This window comes from Anoplophora glabripennis, unplaced genomic scaffold, assembly GCF_000390285.2.
Source record: "Anoplophora glabripennis isolate ALB-LARVAE unplaced genomic scaffold, Agla_2.0 scaffold693, whole genome shotgun sequence".
NCBI classification, from domain to species: domain Eukaryota; kingdom Metazoa; phylum Arthropoda; class Insecta; order Coleoptera; family Cerambycidae; genus Anoplophora; species Anoplophora glabripennis.
Window position 1 is genome coordinate 86,423 of NW_019417006.1, and position 25,493 is coordinate 111,915.

At 32.1% G+C, this 25,493-nt stretch overlaps 1 protein-coding gene across 2 annotated transcripts; it reads left to right on the forward strand.

The window, feature by feature from the left end:
* Nucleotides 1–883: 883 nt before the first annotated feature.
* On the forward strand, nt 884–24,779 carry LOC108911485. 2 transcript variants are annotated; one of them, XM_018716430.2, is made up of 5 exons: nt 884–1,031; nt 2,957–3,124; nt 3,181–3,293; nt 17,668–17,799; nt 24,120–24,779. In XM_018716430.2, the coding sequence occupies exons 3-5, from the start codon at nt 3,182–3,184 to the stop codon at nt 24,272–24,274; spliced, it is 399 nt and encodes a 132-aa protein (XP_018571946.1). In that variant the 5' UTR covers nt 884–1,031; nt 2,957–3,124; nt 3,181; the 3' UTR covers nt 24,275–24,779. The 2 variants fall into 2 exon arrangements, with proteins under 2 accessions (XP_018571946.1, XP_018571947.1); XM_018716431.1 differs by lacking the exons at nt 884–1,031; nt 2,957–3,124; nt 3,181–3,293 and adding an exon at nt 14,750–14,918.
* The last annotated feature ends 714 nt before the right edge of the window (nt 24,780–25,493 follow it).

Below are 25,493 nucleotides of genomic sequence, written 5' to 3' on the forward strand. Positions count from 1 at the left end.
CGTTCAATTTTTATTACACTTTGCTGTTGTGCCGGTCTACGACTGCCATGACTTGTGCAAGGTCAGGTTTTACAGTGGACCAGTTTCCAGTGTCGTGCAGAAGTGTATTTTTAAATAATTTCTGAACTGATAATTTTTTATTTCTATTTTACAAAATTATATTTGTAAGAGTACATTGTACATAAAAAAAAATTGTTTCGGATAAGTTCTGAATTACCTTGTAGAAGCTAGAACAAACCTATAATTATAATATTTTTTGGGTAGGACTTCGAGCAGTATTTTTAATGTAAAAAAAAACAATCTAATAGAATGTAATGACAGGCTTATTGACTAAAAATTATAAGTGTTTTTATTTTTTGAAAAAAAAAAACTTTTCTGTTTACTATTTTTTTTTTCTTAAAAAAGATAATAACTCTAGACATTTCTACGGTTAGAATATATCAGATGACCCCGTACTGCATGTTCATAGTAATAAAAGTGCAATATTACAAAACAAAATAGGGAAGCTATTACCAAAAAAGAAGTGTAAACTTCATTTGGTGGCTGTACTTACGATTATCTTGTTAAACATACATATCTGTTTTTTATGAAATTAAGTCTGTTTAAACAAAGCACTACGAAATGTAAACTGACAAAAATACGTAGTAAAAAAACAGCGACTTTAGCTTAGGTGTTAACAAAGACGAAACGTGAACTCGATAAAAATGTTCGTTTTAGAGAAACCCATTGTCTAAAGATGTAAGCATAAATTCTTATTGTAAATATACGTTTTAAGTAGCTAAATAAATGTGAAAAATATTCGTTCTTATTATCATTAAATAAACATGACTGTAAAATATTTTACCTGTGGAAATAATAGATAATTTTATCTTTAATAGAGTTTAGTAGTACCACAGTTGCATTTAAACTAGCAACGGCGTTTACTCAAAGCCAGGGAATAGTGTAGGATGGATTAATTTAAAGGCCAAGAAAAGCAAGTTGATGGGAATACCCATAATATATCAAGTAGTACCAAGATGTAAATAGTTAAGGTAAGTTTTATTAAAATAATAATTCCTATTGTGTATTAAAAAGTGTTTGTCTCATTTTAAGGACATTTCCAAAATTTAGGAATGCCAAGAATTAAAAAGGAAATTTATCTCAATTTAAGAACATGTACTTCCAATAGTACTTGTTATTGAAATATATGATGTATAAGTTTTTAGTTAAACAGTTCTATATCTTAATATATGAAGATACTAAAATGAAATTTTGTATGAACAAACGACGACTAAAATGGCATTTGAAGTGAAAAAAATTAACATTAACGATTGTAGATATGAGATACTTTGATTACGATTTTCATGGTAATTATTGCATGCCATTGGAAAAAGCATTTATTTTTTATTTCTGAAATGCAAATTATGTTTTGAAGAAGTCTCGATATTTTTAAAGTCAACTTATAGTTTTCCAAATTTTAAAATCATTAAATTAGCCAATAATTTTATTCCATAAAAAGAAGTAGCTATATATTACTCGTAATTGTGAAAATGACTATATTATTATGAATAATAAAAAAATATATAATCTCATTTTGCGTAAATAGATTTTAAGACCAAGTGTCATTATGATTAACAATTCATACATTTTTGCTGAGAATATGCGTCAATCATATTTGAAATTTAAAATCAACTCTCTCCCTCTCTCTCTCTCTATAATAGGTTAGTCTATGAGATCGATCTTGGCAAACGCAATTTTTGTTTTAACTTCAATTTCATGACCTATTGTGTTCAAAATACCTTGCCAAAAATTAAAAAAAACTCTAACTCTAACTCAACGCATACTTCTAAAATAGACGTATAAGCGCAAAATAGAATACATTGTAACATTATAAGAATTTTGTTCATAAAATGTTGTTTCCTTCGAAACATAAGAAAAAAATATATTATTCTATACATAATTTAATAGAAGTTTCAGCGTAATAATCATGATGATGTTGATAATGACTAATATCATAAATACCTCTGTCTTAAATAATTAATAGGTATCTAAAACGCTGGTAGATAAGTTACTAATAACATTAACAAAAATATGTCAATGTAGGTACATTAACTACTAATTTAGAATTGTTAATTAATTATAAACGAAAAGGACAAAATGTAATTTATACAAAATAATAATTGAAATGAACATCATTTATCTACAGATTATTCCAATTTGTAAATGATAGGTTCTCCCATTATTGAAAAGAGTACAATGAAGTACGTCTAGTGATTCGAGTGATAATGATAAATACAAAGGCTGGTTGCAATTCAGTACACATAATCTTGAAATTGTGGATGATTGATCAGGAAAACCTTTTTAAAGTGTAACGTACGTTGTCTTTGTCACATGCTGTGTTTTATGCATCTTGCATGAGGTGTTCAGAATGCAACTGCTTACTATAAGTTTATTATTATAGTACAGGGTGAACTTAACCAATATGTACCTTCTGCTTGGTAGATAATAGTTGTAAATAGACTATGGCAATATTGGCGTTAAGCACGTCTTTAAACTAATGCTTATAAATAATATTATTATTATAAATTACATCAAATACATGAAATTACACCAAAAGTTCAAATGAGTGTTAGTATATGATGAAATTATCATTCGCTTTTGAATTTTGGACAGCAAAATATAATAGATCCTTCATCCCTACTTTATTGAAATAGTAAAAATAGGTTAAAGTTAAGTAAAAATGAAAATATAATCAAAGGTACACTTTTATTGGATTATTTTTTACTGAAATTCAGTATTAACAAATACCTAATTAATTCCATACCTAAACATACTTATCTTCTATCTAAATTTAGTATGTTATAATTCTCAGACGTATTGTTGTTTTCTCATTTTATAAACATATGATTCTAAATTGTAAGAGCAACTATTATTTATTTTATTAATTTACACAGATCTAAAAATTTCTTTGTTCCAGGTTATATTCACTTGAAATGTGAAAACATTTGGTCACATATTTAAGCATCACCAATAAGTAATACTATTATCAGGGCAACATCGGTACGTCACATCAATTTATCTAATCTAAGGATTAAAAAATCAATATCTCTTTCTAATTATGAAGGATTCAAGCATTCACCATAATGTAGGTAAACTAGGTATATTTATATTAGTGGGATAAAAAATAGTGTTGATTTTTAGAATGGGTTTTGAACTGCTGCTTCTTTGTGCTCTTATCTTCATTTTTATTGTGTCGTTTTGTGGATTACTTCAAAAAATTAAGCAATCTTATGATCGAGAGAGGATGATAGCAGGTAAGTTGTGACATCCAACTTATCTACTACGACTGTTATGTTTTACTTAAAATGTTTAATTTGGGAAATAAAATGCTACTCTTCTGTATGGCAAAGCCTTACAATTAGTACTACTGCTTTTTCTCCAGCAGATATAGTGTGTTTTCAGTACGAGTATGTTTTGATTAATTTGTTTTGATTCTACACCTACGCCTAGATAGGTACACACGATATTTAATGAGCTCCAGTCTCGTTACAACTGCGCAAATTGAAAACGGAACAATTCTTGCATTTGAGTAAGCTTTTAGTACAAATACTTTTTTAACGTAGTCCTGTGTTCTGTAATATCGCATATACAAGGTGCAACAAAAATAAGGTTACAAACCTCGCCAGCAAATAGAACTCTTAGTAGGGATACTTCATATAAAATTTTTGTGTAAAGTGGTTCCTTGGTGAGATACAGGGTGTTGAAGTTGAAAAATTAAATAACATTTTCTTTAATATCTTTCGACTACTTCGAGCTAATTACGTGAAATTTCGTATCCACCAAATTTGTTTCTCAACAGTCAGTCATTCGTGGATTTTCTGAACCCTAAATGTAACAATTTTGTTGACTAATCAAGATGAAAATGAGCCTCATCGCTGAAGACGATTTTTTTCGAAAAATCAGCATCCACTTGTTCCATAAGTCATTCAACGAACTTTCTTCGCTCTGCGTGGTCAGTAGACTTTAGTTAATGAATCAACCAAATTTTGTAATAATAAAGATTCCAATCTTTCGTAAGAATACGCTATAGAGAGCTTCTCGAATGTCCAATTCTTGACCGCAGTACGGAATTGATGTTCCTGGACTTTCAGTAACTTGAATTACTTGTTGAAGGACGGCCAGAGTGTTTAAGATCACTAATTGATCTAGCCTCCCTGAATTTTTCAGTTAATCACTTCACAGTTGTTGAAGTTAAATCACTATTCCGACCATATTTTGTAAGAAAATTGCAAACTGTAGCTGCCAAACCTGCAAAACAATGAAAACGCGTTTTTCTGTCGAGTAGTGCTCCATTTTCAATAACCTGAACTGTCAGTTGTCAGGCAACACAAATGGTGCAAAATTCAAATCTTGATTGAATTTTAGGAGACCCGATACATCAATCATGGATTTGTTCGGTATAATAGAAAGATTTAAAATCCCGTATTTGAGAATCCCATTAATACTTTTTGACATACGTGAACGTTATTTAACTACAAAAATATATTACGTTAACTTCAATAATGTTCTTAACGTAACGTTATGAAAGTTGTTAACGACTGAATTTTTTTTAGTAAAATTTTGTTTACCCGTCACAAAAATGTCAATGTAGCGGTTTGCTAAGTTCTAACGGTGAATTTTAAGTAAATTCCATAAGCTCGTAAGTACATATTATTAATAATTTTTAGAGTAAACTTCTTTTGATGTACAATTCAATCAGTGAATTTTGTCCAGAGGCCAGACAAACTCGTTCAGTGTCGTTCTTTACCACGTATGCATTAAGCTAACGAATTAATTCGATTATTAAACTAACTATATTGCGGGAAACTCCTCTGAGGACTAATAATAACACAGGCCAACAAGGAAAAAGTTCCAGAGATCAGACACTACGTTTCCGAAGGCATTTGGCGCGCTGAATCCGAATCTGGCCTCAGAATTGATCCATCACCCTAGGTTTCCGAGATATTCTAACCCAAAAGTGCAAAAAACACGTATTTTTGCTATTTTCAAGGTTATGTAACTTGGCGAAAAAATTTTTTTTCTCAAAACTGAAAATATCATTGGAAACTACTATCTTTCCCCTTCAAAACGCATTTTTTTATTTGTAAAAAGCTTTATTTTTCGCGGAGATATCGTCGATTAAAGATGATCAGTATAGCTTCCTTATTAAACCATGGCTATAACACAATATCACTAAGCGCTACGAGCCTTAGAGGGCTCGCAGCGCTTAGTGTTATTGGGTAATAGGGCTTGAAGTTAACCTTCCTGACGATTAGGGCTCACAGCGCTTAGTGTTGTGGGGTTATAGGGCTTGGGATTAACCTTCCAGACATATAGGGCTTGGGGTTAACCTTCCTGACGATTAGGGCTCGCAGCGCTTAGTGTTATTGGGTTATAGGGCTTGAAGTTAACCTTCCTGACGATGAGGGCTCGCTCCGCTTAGTGTTGTGGGGTTATAGGGCTTGGGGTTAACGTTCCTAACAATTAGGGCTAGCAGCGCTCAGTGTTATGGGGTTAGCCATGATGTAATAATATAGCCATACTGGTCATCTTAAATTGACGATATCTCCGCGAAAAATAGAGCTTTTTCCAAATAAAAAAATGCGTTTTGAAGGGGAAAGATAGTCGTTTCCAATGATGTTTTCAGTTTTGAGAAAAAAATTTTTTTCGCCAAGTTACATAACCTTGAATATAGCAAAAGTACGTGTTTTTTGCACTTTTAGGTTAGAATATCTCGGAAACCTAGGGTGAGGGATCAATTCTGAGGCCAGATTCGGATTCAGCGCGCCAAATGCCTTCGGAAGCGTAGTGTCTGATCTCTGGAATTTTTTTTTTTTTGAAATTTTGTCGGCCTGTGTAATTATACCAGTGATAAGTGGTAAACAGCTAGGATCACCTCTCATCAATCGATTCCTCCTACTGGTTTCGGACTTGTTACTCACCTGTATGCTCTATGTTGTCAAGGGACAACCGTTGAATGACCTGACTATTTTTGATGTCTTCAATATAAGTGAGATGTAATAAAATAGCTGCATCTATACCCTATATATCACTGCTACTTCATGCCAAACAGAGAGACAGGAACAATTATTCTGTGGAATAATATTTTGATAAGCATTGAATTGTAAAATAAATAAAAATTGTGAAATAGGATGTAAACAGTTAAGGTTACCAGTTAAACCACCATATACAAGTCTCGAACTAGTTTTCATCGGTATGTCACAGATGGAACAGCCGACGAATTATCGAGCTATTTTTGGAGTCTTAGACATGAAGTGAGTGATAGGTGAGATGTAACAACGCTACATCTATGAATGCTACTCTGCTGCTCAATGTTTAGAGTTCCAAATGACAAAGCTGATAGAAGACAGACCTATTTCACAGAGACGACCATTAGACGAAACAATTTTTAAATCTGGAAAACAGCAGAGAGTGAGTCGAAACCACCAGACATATACCGGTTTCCAACTTATTTGTTTCTCATCAGCATGATGTCGAATGATTCAAGCTATTCGTAATGTCTTAACTGCAAACATGGAGTGGAGCTCAATTCATTAGATATGCCTCGTTTGCTATAATTTGCTATTATTAATTGGCTACATTCACCCGACAGAATCGATGAATTAATGCTAATTCATCGGTAACATGTCGATGACCATTTTTGATGAGTTTTTCTGTATGCACATTTTTCTCACTTCTTTGTTTGTTGAGATTTACAACTTTGATTTTTCTCAACTTTGTAAAGATACAATAATACAATGAGAAAAAATAGCCTTCGATTACGCCATCCCTTGATTACTTATCGTGATTTACAGGTGTGTTCATGAAACGATTACTCATGGAAATGTCATCGATGTGATTTTCTTGATTTGGTTTTACAAGCGTCAATATTGTTTGAGCCCGTTATAGTTTAGTTTAGTATTAATGAAAACGTATTTACGAAGAACCGACCTTCTCATAGAGAACAATAATTTTAACAATTAGTTTTACTCAGACATGCGATTTTAACGAAATTATTGTGATTTAGTCTATACAAAGAACCGATTAAGATAAACAACTGTGTTTACAATAAAGATTAAGGACAATGTCATTTATTGTATGCCGAATTATTTTCCTGCTAAAATGATAATTTGTAGTACATGTTAAAACATGCTTGAAGATAAAATTTGGTTGTGTTATATTTTAAGTGGAATTTCGTTAACGTTACACTAATTAATATGTAACTTGCTTGGAACGAACAAGTACATACATTGTACCTCTGTCATACTGAAGTAAGTGATATATTTTTCTAACAAAAAATTACTCACAATTTATTACATTATTTTAGAGATAGCACACTGTCTAAAAATATTATCTAAAAATGAGTACTTACTTATGGTATTGTTCCATAGATTTACATAGATATTTGTTGTTTGTTAATTGTAGAAAGATTTGACTTTAATATATTTTCAAATTAAAGCTTAATATGATGAGCAACATATATTCAGTGACAATAAATATACAGGGTGTCCGGAATTGATGAGCAAAAAATTCAGGGGATAATTCTAGACCGAAAATAAATGCTACCTCTTTCTATAACATTTTTTTCCAAAACTGATTATTAACGTGTTTGTTAAATTTTATTTGCAGTTTTTTTTTGCAATACTTTTTGCCACACTCATAATATTTTGACGAAATTTCGTATATGGGGTTTTTTCGGGATGAGGATTATAAATTTGCCCACCGTTTTTTCGCATTTTGTAGAGGGCGCCACATACGAGCATTTATTTTGATTTGAATGGTTCCAACTTTTTTGTGCTACACTTTATGCGACTTTTGACTGAATATTTTTGTTCTCCTAACCTTTTGACATCAAAAAGGTATACTTTATTTGTTTCGATAAATCTAACCGTTTTCGAGAAAAACGCTAAAATAACATTGCTTGCATGTGATGAACACGAAATCATTTTAATTTATTTTCTACATTATACATAGCATGCTTTGGAAACAAGCGCTCAGTTGCCTTGGAAACAAGTTTGTGGAGAATTAGTTTTGACAGACAGTAATTTTTGTGAAACACCCTGTATAGGTCTTTCCTAAGTATTTCGTAACATATGTCGTCTTGAAATGTTTCGTTTCCGAGGTGGATTCAGAGCTTTCATAGATAATTACAAACCACGTGACTGTCGAGCATAGGCAACCAACAATACAGGATTGGTACACTATCTATTACATCTCAATGGAGTGGTTGCCACTCGTCGATTTACAACTCTTGACGTTTCGCGAGACATACCGCTGAAACTGGAGATCTACTGAACTTGTCACTATTTATATTTGATGTGGTCACTGATCCATGACGTTCCGGTGGGTGATCTCATACGCCTTGTTGACGTTCCAGTTGGTTGCTTTCACGGGTGACTATCTTTCATATACATGGCAGATCCACGCCAACGTCCCTGTTGAACTTGTTCGGATTTTTGTAAAATTAAATGTAAATGCTTCTCTGTATAGTCGGAGCCAAAATCTTCTCTTTCACCTTCATGTTGGCTTCACTCAGATTCACTGTGTGTCCCGTGTCTGCCCTATGCTCCGCTACTGCCATTTTTCCCAGTTGTTATTTTTGAGGTGACTTTTGTTTACTTTAACCTCGTGTTGATGTGTCTTCCTGTTTGTCCTATATAGACCTTTCCGTAAGAGCAAGGAATACTGTACACACCAGGGCCCTGGAGCTGGTCGTTGTTACAGGTCTTTGGAAACGCTGCCGCCACCTTCTTTACAGTGCTAAATATTGTGTTGATATTCCTCTTCTTCAAGAGACACCCGATTTTATCTGTACAACTTTTCAAGTAAGGTAGATACGTCGTCGCTAAGTATTTCGGTTTCTCCATGGGCGTATGCCTCCTCCTGATAGCTCGTTCGATATTTCTCGTCGTGCGTAGGTGTTGTAGTTCGTCGGCCAAGTATCTTGGTTCGCTGATGATCCGCGCTCGATGATCCAAGGTATTCATGATTCCCTGTTTCTGGGCCGGGTGGTGGTGGGACTCCGCATTCAGATACCTGTCTGTGTGAGTTGGCTTCCTATACACTCGATGTCCTAAAGTGCTATCTGGTTTCCTCTCTACGAAAAAATCCAAGAAAGGAGGGGCGGCATTTTTCTCTACTTCCATGGTACACTGAGTATCTGGATGTGTCCCATTGATGTGATCCAGGAAATCCGCTACGGTCAACGTCAACAATGCGTACGAGGTTGTCCACCGGAACGTCATGGATCAATGACCACATCAAATATAAATAGTGACAAGATCAGTAGATCTCCAGTTTCAGAGTAACTTCTAAAGAAGCGAGCTATATGTCTCTCGAAAGGTCAAGAGTTGTAAATCGACGACGTGGCAACCAGTTCGGAACTCATTCAACCATTAACGACAGTCACGGAAGCCTAAAACAAAAGTAATTAAATAAAATTGTTTTTGAAATTAACATGAACTGTTCATATAAAATTTAATAGGTACATACGATTTAGTATTACTCTTGTGAAAAGTATTTTTGTGTTATTTTGGTTGAAATACTTTTAACCTTATTAAAAGTTGAAAACTATAAAACGTCAGTTGTTAATAAACAATTGACAGTATATTTCTTTCTTATAGATAAAGTAACATAAAAAAGTTATATTAATTTACCATTACTTTAATACCATTAGTTCGCTGAAATATAAAATAAATTCAGACTCATAAATTAGTAAGCTATATTGTCATATTCGCGATAAAAACATTACGTATTATGTTTAATATGGTGTTCTTTACTAGTTATGCACAAATTTACTCTCCTGTGTATACCTTCATACATGTTGGGCTCTAAGATTAGATTTAAAATGGTATTCAATGTGCCAGAGATAAATTATAAAAATAGATTTATTAGTGGATGATAACGATTCTTTTTAAGCAATTTCCAATCTCTAAAATTGGAATAAATATAAAATAACTTGAAATATCTTAATAAAAGTTAAAATTAATAAAGGGTGTAAAAATAAGACCAGGGTAATGCATTTAAATCGAAGAAAATGTAGCTTGAAATTTGTAAAGAAGAAGTATCTTACATAAAATAATGAATATCTCATAAATTTAGTGTCTGGTTAATTTTTGTCTTTCATACTGCCAAATATTGTTATATTACCCTCTTACCTTTGAATATTATTGATTTCAATAGACTTTGTTGTTTTAGGAATCTTCTAATTTTCGTCGTAACGCAATAATACAGAGACAGCTGATCATAACGCTTTTGTAGAATACAGTGTGATTCAGTCATAAATGTCGTTAATTTTAACCACGTATTCGGAAGACCTAATAGACAGAAAATTGAAAAGAAAATTTTAGATACTCAACCTTTTAATTGGGCGCCCTATTTTGCATCACAGTTATTGACTGGGAACGCGCCGGCGCACCACAGAGCGTTCGAACGTTCAAAATCAAAGTGCAGCGAATTCTCAGTTTATTAACAAAGTGCTATGCACGGATGAGTGAGTACTTTTTTTAGTCGTACTGTCATTTTAAATAGGTAGGTACCATACTACACTTTGAAAAGCAATGTCACATAATAAGGTACTACTAATAACTACAAAGTGAATAATTAATTGACATAATACTAAAAAATCATATTCAATTATAAAACATAGTGAAAACGTCAACAATATTAAAAATACTAAATTCTAAAATAAAAAAAAAACTAACCTCATATTCGAAAACAATGATTATATCGTTATCGTTATAAATTTGTTCTTATTAACAAATAAATAATACTTAAAATAATATTTAAAATGTAAAAAAACTACCTGATTCATACATGTGTCTAGGTAAAAAGCTTTGTTGTTTATTCATTGTCGTTCACAATGGATTAAAGATGCGTTCAACGCTAGGTTAATGACCAAACAATGCGGTAGGTCAAGATTTACCTTTGTGGGCCAGCAGTCAGGAGTGATCCGAAAAGGGGGTTAAATAAATATTTGAATTTTTTTTTTTTTCAGCGTAAATATGCACTTTAAAATATTTTTAATCGCGTATTCGTATTCTACTCATGTTTTTCTTTCCTTAAAATTAATATGACATTATTACTGAATTACTTTCTAGATGTGTTTTTGAAAGGTACATAAAATTGATAAAATAAAATAAAATTATCATTATAACACTGTTTTTTTAAGAAACAATTCCAAATATACATATGAGAAAATTCTTTCATTGGGTATTTCAGCTAAAATGATGTAAAAGAATGTTTAGTAGATACTGTATTTAAATTTGTGTATATTAGACAACCCAATTAATTTCAGTGACAGATATTACATATTTAATTGATATAATTTATAATTAATATTTTAGTTATAATCTAAAAGTGTTATGTATTGTAAAAATGTATTTTATAAGATATTCCAGCCACGTAAAAAATGTATAGATATATTATAAAGGGACAATGTTTACTACTCTACAAAAAAAAATGCGTGAAATACACATAACATATTTATAATAAATTTAACTTTTACAAAACAGAAACTGATCGCAGGAATAGAGTTATATTAGGTTAAAACCTAATAATAATTTATTGAATTAACTTAATCTTAATTTAGACACAAAATATAGGACTTTAGTTCAATATACTTAACACAATTTTCACTAGAGATAACCCTAAAATGTACTACATATGAGGTTTTTCTGTCTTTACATCTTTACAGTCGTTGCTACGAGGGTGGTCTGAAAAGTTTCCGACCTAACAAAGATACAAGTCATTTTTTCAGAATTTTTATTTTTCAACATCTTGTAACTCTACACACTTCTCCCAGCGATGCTCCCATCTCTGTAACCCGTCCAAATAGTACTCGGCGTTTTTCTCTGCAAAATAATTGTTCACGAAGGTGATTGCCTCTTCATTTGACGAAAATCTCTGTCCTCCGAGCGCAATTTTTAGATGAGGGAACAAAAAAACTCGCTTGGGGCTAGATCTGGTGAGTAAGACGGATGGTCAAGCAGTTCAAACCGTAATTCGTGGATTTTCGCCATGGTAACCGCTGAGGTGTGAGACGGTGCGTTGTCTTGGTGAAACAGGATTTTCTTTTTCTGCAAATGTGGCCGTTTTTCCGCAAGTTCTGCCTTCAGCTTGTCAAGTAATGATGCGTAGTATGCTCCTGTAATGATTTTTCCTTTTTGAAGATAATCGATTAAAATAACTCCATGACTATCCCAAAAAACAGTCGCTATCACTTTCCCAGCCGAAAAAACAGTTTTTGTTTTTTTTGGAGCCGGTTCTCCCTTTGCAGTCCACTGTTTGGACTGTATTTTTATTTCGGGCGTATAATGGTGTATCCAAGTTTCATCTACAGTAATTAATCGGCGCCAAAACTCGGATTTATTGCGCCTAAACTGCGCCAACAGAGCGTTGGAAATGTTAATTCGAACACGTTTTTTCTCTAACGTGAGCAAACGCTGCACCCAACGCGCGGACAGCTTTCTCATGTTTAAATGTTGATTTAATATGTGACAAACACGTTCTTTTGACATGTTCATAACCTCTGCTATCTCTTTCACTTTAATTCGGCAGTCGTCTAGCACCATTTGGTGAACTTTGGCGATGTTTTCGTCCCGAACGTTCATCGTCTCCCAAGCTCTTACGGCCACGTTTAAATTCAGCTGCCCAAAATTTCACTGTGGTAAATGATGGTGCAGAGTCCCTATACACAGAATCCAACTCATCTTTGATTTGAGAAGGCGTATTGCCTTTCAAAAACAAATATTTAATGACAGCTCGATACTCGATTTTGTCCATTTTCATAAAAACACTCACATCAACTCATTCAAACGACTGTTACATAACAACTGCGCGTCCAAAATGGCTGAAACTTTGGTGAGTAACTGTCAACAGATGAACAACGAAATTCACTAGCTTTTATTTACGAGTGCTGCCATCTTCTTGTTGAGGTCGGAAACTCTTCAGACCACCCTCGTATATTGAAGAGTAATGTTTCAAAGAAGCTAAGTGTTTATTCGAAGAGGCCAAGGTTCTCAGAAAAGAACACATCAACTCAGGGGGCAATCTTTGATGAGTATTTTCCTTGAATGTTATAGTTTTTTTATTTGGTATTTTCTAATTCTCTATGGAACATAATTTAATGAAACATATTGGTTTTGAACGGCTTAGCGAAGTGTGATTTTAGAGTCATCATGTTTTTTTGATATTAGTGCGGACGAGGCGCAGAACAATAAAAAAACCTTCTAAAGCTTAAAAAAAGGAAATTAATTTTTTATATTATTTATATGTTACTAACTGTAAATAAAACTAACTTATGTTTTAAAATAATTATTTTTACCGTTTTAAATAACATACATAACAAAAAAAATAAATAAAAGTGTTAATCTAATTAATAACAAATAATATGTTTTTAAATTGTTTGCAGGTCTGGAAGACTTTATATAACTAACAACAATATACAAATTTTAAAAATTAGTAAAAACGCGAAGTAAAATGGCAACGACAACCAAGAAAAAATTTTTTAGAATTTTTCTGTAATACTTATGAATAAAATTTCGCACGAACACTACTTTTGCAGAACTATATTCGTATTCGCACTAACATGAATTAGTCAAAAAACTTATTTTTTCACCTCCTAATAAATCTGTGTCATTAAAATATACATCTTTTTGTTATATTTTTCTACATAAGTAAGTGACATAATATAGATTTAACCGACAAACAGACAGCTGGCCCTTATGACAGAAAATAATAGTACCTAATACAGGGAAAAATGGTTTCCTTGATTTACCTAAGCTATAAAGTGCAACTAGTGCTTCCTATGAGCTATGCCAAAATTAGTCCGAAATTACTATTTGTTATGCTGAAAATCGTAAAACTGACAATTTTAAATCTGCAAGAATTAAATTAAATCGTCAACACTGTTTATGGTGTGTTTGGCTCAATCGTCAAATTTTATTCTCTAGTATTTCTAGATCCAAGTTTCGCCATTAATGAATTACCCTGTATAAAAGATACAATTTTCTAAAACTACTCGAACACTACATGGAGCTTTAGCGCCAACGAAATTTTTTATTTACAATTTCGATCCCTCTAAACTTTTGACTTTGAAAATTTTTTATTTACAATTTCGATCCCTCTAAATTTTTGACCTTGAAAAGTTTTTATTTTGTTTTTGTATAATACACCAATTAAAAGTATTAAGTTTTTAGTGTTGAGTGGAGTTAGGAGAAGGTCTCTGGGCCTCTAATAGCCTGCACCCCTCATTGTTCCCTCTTTCCGTACGATAGTTCTGCCACTGCTTGCAAGTATATGTTTAAGGTGTTTGCGAGTATTTGTTTACGGTACCATTCTAATTATATAAATAAAATATATCAGTAATATTACGACTCTGTAAATGACAATTGTAATGTAAGTTGCATATTGTGGAGTGTACTAGCAAGATAATAAATACGAGTACAAGGTGTAATATGCCTCTTAAATATAGTTTACTGTCTAAAGATGAATCGACAAACTAAAACTGTGTTATTTTACAATTGTAATTACTATAGAAATTCACTAAGCGCGGACCACGTTATGCATTTTATTTATACTTATAATAGGTTCATCGAGAAAATAGCGTTTTTAATAAACTGGAATAATGTAATCCACCAATGAATTTTATCAGACAGAAGATGTCACGTCATAAAAATTTATCTAATCAGATGATTAAAGGAAATTATCGTTATTAATTATTAAATACGGAAAACAATGTAAGAATCATGTTTTTGTTATTAACTGTATAAAAAGTGCCTTCTGTGATTTATTTATGATGTTTCTAGATGCATTGTTTCTGTGCGTGCTGGTCATTGCGTTTATAGTAACATTTTGTGGATTAGTGCACAGAATGGTAAATAATTCTTGTCGAAAACATGGTAAGATAGGTATAATAGTTTTATAGATAGTCGTCTAATAAAACAATACACCGTATATCAAAGCGACGTTTATCTACTTCAGAACAGAATTCTTAAACATATTTTAAATACCTAGTAATGTTAGTGTAGCACTCGTGTCGTTATTGAAGTGTATTTCCAGGTATCCATATGAAATCTAGTTCTGTATTTCTATACTATTAATTTTACTAATAACGAGCGTTCAAATAAAAACGTGGTCGAAGTTGGCTCTGACACGTTGGACGTAGGGAGTAGCTTATAGCGACCAACTTAACCTCATTTCTCAACGAGCTGTATAGCAGCTGTCAGTTTCAATAACGTTAATGACTATATAACTTTATTTTAAAGAATAATCGTGATAACAATAACAAACAATTAAAGGAGCTGCGGAAAGTGTCCCCCTCCTTGTTATAACAATAAATTAAAGCAGCTGCTGAAAGTGTCCCCCTCCTTGTTCCAAGCACTTTTCACACCTGTTCCTCAAAGAATTAAAGACATTTTCTAAGATGCTCGGGGTATTGTTAATTTCACGAATCTTGTCTATAAGTCGAGCCTGCAGATGGTTTAAATCAGGAATAGGCAGTTCAAAAATAGTGTTTTTAAGGTAAGGCCACAAAAAGAAATCACACGGCGTAATATCACATGACCTCGGTGGAAATTCATGTTCAGCATTGAGACTTATTAGTCGATTTTGGAAAACTTCCCTCAACATATTCATCGTCTCGCCTGCCGTATGTGCCCTTGCGCCATCTTGTTGAAAGTAAAAGTTTGTAATTTCGTTTTCTTCCAGCTGGTTAACAAAAGGAGCGATAATTTCTTCTCTATACCTTTGCGCAGTAAGAGTACCATTAAAAAAAATAGGTCCATAAATCCTCCTTCGATTGAGAGCACACCAAACTCCAATTTTTTGAGCGTGTAGAGGGCCCTCGACAAAAAAGTTATCTGGTTTTTCAGAAGACCACATTCTCATATTCTGTGAGTTTACGTAACCACTTAAATGAAACCAGGCTTCATCAGAAAAAAAGGTGATATTATGAAGTTCACCGTAGTTGTTTAAAAACCATTCACAAAATACAGCCCGTCGCGGAAAATCAACTTCATGAAGTTCTTGCTGACAAGTTAAACGATAGGAGAACAAACGCAAATCTTTTTTTAACACTGTGTGGCAGGTACCGACTGATACTCCCACCATTTGTGATAAAACACGTACAGAAGTTCTTGGCGCATTTTCCATTATTTGTTGGACATTTTCTTTTAATTCTTCAGTCCGCTTTTTAGGTCGGCCGCTTCCTTCTTTTCTTGTTACACTGCCCGTTTCACGAAAAACATTAACACAACGCTGAACTGCACTTTGAAAAATTTTGTACTCAACAACGCCGGGAAATTGATTTTGAAATTCTATGAAACATTCCTCAATAGAATACTTCCATATTCCATCAATCTTGCGTCCATTTCTAAAGTAGGACTCTATGATAAACACTTTTTGTTCTTGAGAAAACACCATTTTAAACGCTTTTTAAAACGAAAATATTCAAATTGATAGCGGCGATATAGCGCTTTGACAGATGACGTTTAAGTTCATTTGCTATACGCTACGCCCTACGTCCAAATTTTCAGAACCAACTTGACCACGTTTTTATTTGAACGCTCGTTATATCTTTTGTTTCCAGGAAATTAAAGAATATATATTTTGTTAACAGTCAGCAAACAAATAAGGATATTAAATTATGAAACTCCTTAAGTTCACCACAAGTCTAATTCATATATTTTTTTCTTCTGTATTTAGTAAATGGTATAAAAGTCATCAATATCATATACTAAATTGACGTTAGGATGACGACAGAAAGAGCAAATATTTACTGACTAATAAATCATTGTAAGAACAAATTATATCTTGTCTGGACTAAAAAGTGATTAATATAGAAGTTTGTGTCGCTAGAATAACTGCCGATTAATTTTTGTTAAATGTTTTATGAAAATGTATTTAATTGTTCCAGTTAAGGAACATTTTTGGTTTAAAAGAGAAGAAAATGTCACTTTTACATAATTTAAAACATGAGAAAATTCTTACTTTCGCATGTATGAGAAGAGAAAATAAGTTTTATATCAATCTTGTAAGGAAATTGGGTAAACAGTATGAGTATACATTTTTTGATACTCAATAACCCTTTTATTTGGGGCTGATCTACGGGCAGGAAAGTACACAAAATAATCATACACAGATTATCATTACAATGCTACAATCCTTTATTGACATTTTTGGTAGCACAGAAAATAAACTACCTACGACGATATTTAGCAAATAGTTTTACAGACAAATAGATTAAGATTTACAATTAGACAATTTTTAATAAGATTTAAAGCGAACTCAAAATGGAATGACAAACATACCAATTTGTATTTATAATAATTACAAATAATTAGTACTTACATTATAAATATGTCGATAGAGATTTTGTTTTCATAAAGTTCCATTAGTACTGATTTACTATTTCACATTTAACAATCAGAAAGATACTTATTTAAAATTGGTTTAAACCTGTACTGTCTTCGATAGAAAAAAAAATAATAACGAAGGTTGTACTAAATTCAAATATATCAATTTACTACTGAAATAGCACTATCCATAGACTTGGGTCAAAATATAGAGATATCTCATCCAAGTTAATTATTTTCTAAATTTATTGAAATATTAATTGATTTATTATACATTTAGAACAATTTGTTTCAGACAGACTTGCAAGGAGACAAACTGAGAGGAACTCAGAAGATTCATTTTCTGACGTGTATGTGAATTCTGCTTTCCAGTCGGAACGAAACAATGAATCTGGTATATTTCCAGCAGCACCTCCTCCTTACTCACGTAAGTCTACTAAATACTGCCAATATAATTTCATTATTGTAATCACATTTTATCTGTACCAATTCATGTATTAAAACAGCAGCTACAAGTATATTTAAATATTAAGCCTTACAAAAGAGAAATTAGCAGCACTAAAACAAAAAAAGTACTTAAGTTCGAGACTTCTTCAGATGTGTACCTACGCAAACGTTTCTCTAAATTGGTGGTAGTAGCACGATGTTGGTTTAGATTTATTAATTTTTCAAGAGACGTAATATTTTCATCAGAAACTGAAGATTTTGCACTCTAATCTTTTTTGAGAAAACTTATCGTCTCAATGAGGTTATTTTGGTTTTTCTAGATTTATATTGCTTATCTTGGGAATCTTGGTGAAAACTGTATCTCCTTTACTAGAACTGTATTATTATATAAGTCTATTGAGGACCTTGTGCTTCGCAATTGCTGATTTATTTCCATTGTTATTTCTTAGGTGACACATTAGGCTGCTTTTATCTTGCTCAAACGTGGCTCTCTGTTTGTCCAATGTATACATGCATAACGGGCCTTGGGCTGCATCGTCCTCCGAATTCGTTTTGAGAAAGGTTGCTCTAATCTTGCTTGAGGTGTTTGAAGTATTTTCCTAAAAGGTCTCATTCTTGTAACTGTGTATAAGGTTACTGCCAAATGTTACTTCTATTTCCTCCTTGAACTCAGATTTCCTACAGAAGGCTTGTTCAATATTTATATTAGTATTTAATTTCCATTTCTATGTTTAAGGAAACTGAAGAAAAATAAAAGGAGAAAAGAGAAAACCATGTGTTTATGTTTCCGCTATGTAAGGTTTCAGGCAGCATATTTATTACTAAAATCGAACCTGAATAGAAAAAAACATGCGTTATCTTGGGCACAACAGTGTTTATAACTGATGTGGAGAACCTAATAGGCGTATAAGAAGGCAAAAAACAATCCGATAACGAAAGCTGAGAAATAACGTAAGGAATTACACAGGGATCTAATTCTAAAGATCTAAGAGCACATCAACTTTATTGCCCTTCAACAAACCAAATTTCTTAAGAAAGAAACTGAGTCGAATCTTGGGGCACATTGGTTACCAAGAACTATAATTATGGATAGGTATTCTGAACACCGAATTTCATAACCATCCGTCCGAGAAACAAAACGTCCTCGGAAATTCAAGAAGGCTTTGTTTGAGAGCAACAAGTAGCTGTTAGAGCAAAATGGAAATATTCAACAAGCTATCAGTATCCTAACTTAAGATTAAAGAGAAAGGACGTTTCTTTTTGGAACATATTTGGAGCTGATTTAGATACGTGCAATTACAATTTTTTAATTTGATTTTGCCAATGCAACATTAGTGCTTAGGCAAACATACTTTCATAAAACAACCTTTGATTAATCCTTTTGGCACAATGGTTTCTTTAATTATTTTTTTAATGTAACTATTATATTGCATTATTTTCGAGGAGCAAAGCTTATAATTTTATCTTATGGCCATGTGGGTCAATTATCCAGAGAGTCCCAAAGCAATTCTGATTTATTAAACTAACCCCATCGAGTAGCAGACTTTAATCTGCTGGTCGATTGCTGCACTTGATCTTTGTTTTGAATTTCATAATACGTAGATAAACTTATGTGTAACCCCTCCACAAATCCTCCATAAAACATGCACTTATAACAAAATTTCTGCTTAGAATATCCGGGGAAGCTCCCAGGTTGTAGCTTCTGTATTATTTGGGCCTCAGCTCAACTTCTCCATCCGTAAACCACACTATAATTTATATCCTGATCAGGGGACCGCCTAGCCGGGTGTCTTGGCCGATGGATTTCGATCGGCCGAAGTATGCATCACGGACGCAGGCTGGAACTTGGATGGATGACCTAAAGCAGGCTCGGGACAGCCTACCAGAGACCTGGGTCATCATCAACACCAGCAGTATGACCACAACGGCAGAATTTTTTACAATTTTTTGAGAGGTGTCGTAATTTCCGTGTGCAGAAACTTTTTTTAGATCTTTTAATAACTTAATTACATCTTCAATACAAAAGATATCACTTAGAGAAATGGGGTTTCTAAATCCATTGTAAGTTGGCAGATGCCAATCAGGCTTTACTAAAGTATTCAGTAAACTGATTCGAACCGGCTGAATGGGAATTACAAATATTCCATATACTGCTACAAATGAGTTGCATAGAAATTTTTGACGTAGATATGAATAAAGAGCTTTAGCTTTAGACAATGTTGAATTGAAGGCGATTAGATTTCCAGTGCGCTTCATAGTCTTCGTGCTGTCCAGATCTCTTATACTTTTGCCCCTACACTCTCTCTCTCTCTCTCTATATAGCGAGCTTGACTAAGTAAATCATAGCCAAGGTTTTAAATGACTGCTACGAGCTTTGAATACAATCTTGTTAAAGCTGACATAATTACTAACAGCATAACAAAAAGGGACCAAGCATAGTTAACATAATCACAAGAAAATAGTCCAGTTATGTTCTATAATCGGATAAACAACTCACGTGTACTTAATTCTTTTGTTTTAAAAAAGTTTTATTATCAAATTTGGAGCAATAAAGAATCTGGAGATTAGCAGTGATAACAGAGTGATCTCAATTGCCAATTCATAAACAATTTTTTATTTAAGAGATTAATCAAGTGTAAGAAGATCCAGCGTAGGAGGATTTTGATTTGATCGAAACAGTGTGTTGGGGTGTTTGTCCGCGTTTTTTCAAGTGTAGCCCCCTTCCGCACAAGCCTTTGGCTTTTGGATTTGGGGGTTGTCTCATTTCTGTGGTGTGTTTTATGTCAGTTAGTTGAGATAAATTTGAAACATACAGGAGTTCAAAAAAGTCATATTATGTAGAACTGTGAGTAACATCGATGACAGCAACAGACTAATTTATCTTTTATCAAGATAATTATGTTTTCAATAACGCTTGACTGATACGCGATGGTATCGAACAGTTGTTTGTTTGCATCAGTATTCAATTAAGGAGGTCTACATATACATCCTAAATGAAAGGTGAAGTAAATAAAAAGTTTCAATCACAGGTGACAATGGTGACTTGGTAGACATGGCGACAATATTGATGTCTAGTTTAGAGATAGAAAAATTGTTAAACAAATGGTTACACATATAAATGCAGACATAATCATCTCGTCTACTCAATCTGATCTCTAAGTAATAGTCTAGAATATGCACTAAATTGTCAAAAAGCCAAGGTTTAGTGAGAGTTGGAGTTTGATCATCATAAATTGTAACTTCCTTGTAAATACAGTTAATTTTTTTTTGTTGCGAAGAATTTGCTTTATAATTTCGGGATTTCCTAATTGCACTTTGGTTTTAATATTTCTAGATTGTGAACCCAGTCGAGTGATAGGAATATAATATGGAACACAACCGATGGAAATTTTTATCACTTTTCAACTATATCAGTATCTTCAGTTGAATACATTTCCATCGCTTTAGTTAAAGTATTGTGTGTTGAATCGTTTTAGGGACTCATAAATGATTTTCTGTTTGTTTCCGGCATGGAGTTCGTTAGCAGGTTTGCAGAGAGACGATTGTTGAAACTGGTACACGTCTAATTTAGCAGATAATTCATCAATCTTTTTTTCACGAGCTTCTAATTTTTTTTATTGGCTCTGCCAATTTACTGGTTATGAACAAGGCAATAAAATTAAAAAGCACAAAGTGATAAATTCTGAAATATCTGTTTCAGAATTTCACATTAAACATTATCCAATGGTAGAGAGATATATTGGCTACATAGTTTACATAAATAATAGTAGTAAGTCAAAAATTAGAATATGATTCAAAGCAACACAGAGATCAAAACAAGAATAATAATATTAAACATTCATGAAAATTACTTAGTAATAACGCCACAAAGCTAATTATATTAATTACAGAGATTTCAATACAAAAATATAATCATTTAGCTCTAACAGTCCTCGCAAATTCTCCTACAGTATAAAAACGGTGTTCAGTAAGATACGATTTTAAAGTCCTCTAAATGAATGTAAATGTAGCTGTTTTCAAAGAACCAAATTGTTATACATATTTACATCACTAGATTTTTTGTTTGATTTGAAAAATGGCACTATAAAAAATCAGATTTGCCAACTTTAATACTGATATTGATACTTACTTACTGATGCCTCTCGGCAGCAGTTTGAATGCTATTTTTGTTTTATCATTTTCTGTAAGAGAAAAATATACAAACATGGTCATAATTTAAAATGTTTGAATAACGATTTACAATGTTCTCAATTACTTTAATTAGCAAAAACTCTTATAGCTTGTTTTTGCATCCTAAAGTTTTTTATAGTCTCTCATCAGATTACATTATAACTGATTTGGGAATGAATCAGCGGTTATTATTCAGATAACAGGGTACTTATGTGCAGCATACTTTTAAGCTGTCTTAATAGATAAAGGCAGCTGGACAATTTATTTCGTATCAGTGCTGTGTTAAGTCCACTTCACTGTATCATCAATGTGAATACCCAGGAATTTAACGCATTTACTTTGTACTATTTTATTATTTGTTGATACAATTAAATTGTGAATTTCTATTTAAGACGAGTTTTTTAGTAGTATTAATAATTTATTTTGCATCCTCTGTAAATATAACTAATTTATATGGAAAGAGACAGCAAAATAGATCATTTACGTATACTATAAGCAGAAGTGGCCCCAAGACAGATCCGTGGGGTTCCCCCTGTTTTATATTTTTAAATTTACTAAATTTATTATTAACACAGACACATTGTTTCATTTACTTTTTAAAAGTAGCAGACGATGGGATGTTTATGTGATTTTATGATTTAATATATCGGCAAAAGCTACTTCCTGAAAACATGAACTACTCAGATCAGTAAGTAGATGCTAGAGAAGTTATTAAAATGTTACACTATGCTACACTATCGCAAAATACTCTACAAAACCTTCAGGATCAATAACGTTTTTATTATTTTTATTTAAATTCTTTGAATGTCACAGTTTATGATTTTCTAGGCATTTTTTATTTTATTGTCTATTGTGTGTATTGAGTTAATGATGAAATTATGATAAGTATTTTCTTTAGACGTTTTAATGGATTTTGTGTGAATTATTTATCAATAGAGTAGATTCACATATACCGAATGTTTAGTAAAAAACATATTTGAGTTCTTTATTAAACCATCTGACTTGTTGCGATTGACATACTTTAGAAAGTGCCAAGGGAAACCATTTTTAACTAATGATTGCAGAATATTTATCATATGACATGCTATACACTGAATATCATTAGGAGTACACTCCGATTTTTTCAATTTGTCGTACCTAAAGTATATTTTAAACTCTATTTGTTATGCCTGTAATGTCATTTATTATTTGCCTACGTATAATTACCTTGTCGATATACTGAAGATGGCGATTCAATGTTTTACCCTGAAGAAATATTTTTTATGCGACGTTTTTTAGAAATATATATGATTACTGATCAATGATGTATTTAACAAATCTGGAAATCTTTCTTGAATACACTTAGACTGATCAAATACTACTTGAATTAAGGATAGATTTACTTGCATCTATATGAACATATATAATCTTGAAGTTTCTTTTTCTAGACCGAAGAGACTTTATTTAATTGTGATTTGGCAGATACCGGCTACTTAATCATTTTTTAAAATAAATAGGTATATTTAATAGTTTTACCTATGGATTAAATAAACAACCACCTAACAAATATTTTTAAATTCTATAAAAGGGAACAGTAACGGTTCACCATCCTTTTTTTATATAAGATTTTTAAGGTTTTTGATTTATTTTTTTCATATTTATACATAAGTATAAGTTTAATTCAGCTCATCATCAAACCCGAATCATTTCTAAATATAACTATAATAATAAATTTATATTATTTATATTATTACATGTGATATGCCCTATATTACTACTATTATTAATATTTTCTAATATAAGTTTGTTATATTTTGAGACCTAGAGATTTCATTCTGAACATATTTTGTATAATCTTTTAAATAAATTCTACATTATCTAAATCTTAAAAAAATGGTGCTAATCTCTTCATCTATTCAGAAGATATGTAGAATGCTTATTTTTTTTAATTTTAACAACCTCAACTCAAAAATGAGTGCTTCGACGACAAATGTCTGTATAAGAAAATACTCTTAAATTGGGATGAGTAGTATGCGCTCTTTGTTGTAATATGCACCCTATACTGTAAACGAAGGGAATACCAAACGTTTAAAACACTTAACGAATACATAACATGTAATGTAACACATAAAAAGTTTATTGTAATTTCAGAAAATTATGCGGATGCGCCACCAAAATATGAAGATGTGATAAAAACTGAAGATATTGACGTCCCTGCTACCGTTGAAGTTACAAGCGAAACCACCAATTCTACTAATTTGCCAAGGGTTCATTCTTCACCACCTCCATACACAATATCAACATAGAAGACTCATTTTTGTATTAAATAGATAGTCACTAGGATTTAGTTTTCAGAGTAATATGAAATGACTGAAGTAGTTAATACACACCATAATATTGTCAATCACTAGCATGAATTTGTGTATATTTTATATTAGGTATTATTGCGAGTAGAAAATTAATCTTGCGTCTTAACTTTATCAGTCATTTCCATATGTTAATATTTTGAACATAAAAATATTATGTAAACAAATAATTTTGTACTATGAAGCAGCATCCTTAAAATTGCTTAGCTTGCGTTAAAATAATAATAATATTTACTAGTTCCATAAAGACAAAAAAATACGAGTGCTTGTTGAATTGTGAAATATAAATAAGATCTTTTAAAATTATATTTACTGCTGTGGTAAACAACGCAAACTTTACGGACAATTCTCACATGGGAGCACGTCTGTCAATTTGCTTCAACAATCCAACGTTCTTCTAATCCTTTCCAAATTGCTGGAACGGAACAAGGTAGAAGAAGAAGAATAAGATGAGTTGTGCAGCGACGCGACCCGTTGCCAATTAGGAATTGGTCCCTAAGCAAATCTTGGTTGCATTTTCTAAAATGTTTACAGGGTAAACACTGAGTTTACATTTGCTCAAAAATATGTGGAGTTAATAATGTTTATATTAAATGCTGCTCAACCAAATTTTTCTTACAGCATTACTGCATTTTTGTAAATAAAATAATATACTTAATGAAATAACGTTCTTTAAATTATTTTATTTTATAGGATATTAAATTAATAAAATAAGAACATTTGTCTAATTTTTTTGTTAGTTTTATTTAATTTGTATGTATTTTTTTAATATGATTTCTACATTTATACTTGCTATATATTGCAATTAATAATATTATTACTATTAAATTAGAGGTAAACTGTTTATTGTCTCATAATGTGGAACGCAAGATCCAACATAATTTAGGAATTACTTACCATTTCCCTATAAATTGTTTGTTTCAAATTTCATTTGTAAATTTTTTCCAGTAGAGATCTTTTAAAATTCAGCGTTCTGAAAAGTGTTGTTTCTAAATAGGCATAAATAGTGACGAATGATTGTTAATGGTAATGATTTCGTATAATAATCGAGGAATGAGGCTGAAGATAGTAAGGATATCAGTATCTGTACCTATAGGTACCTGCTTATTTTTTATGCCTTAGATAAGGTAAACTTAAAATGTATTTTTTATTGTGTACA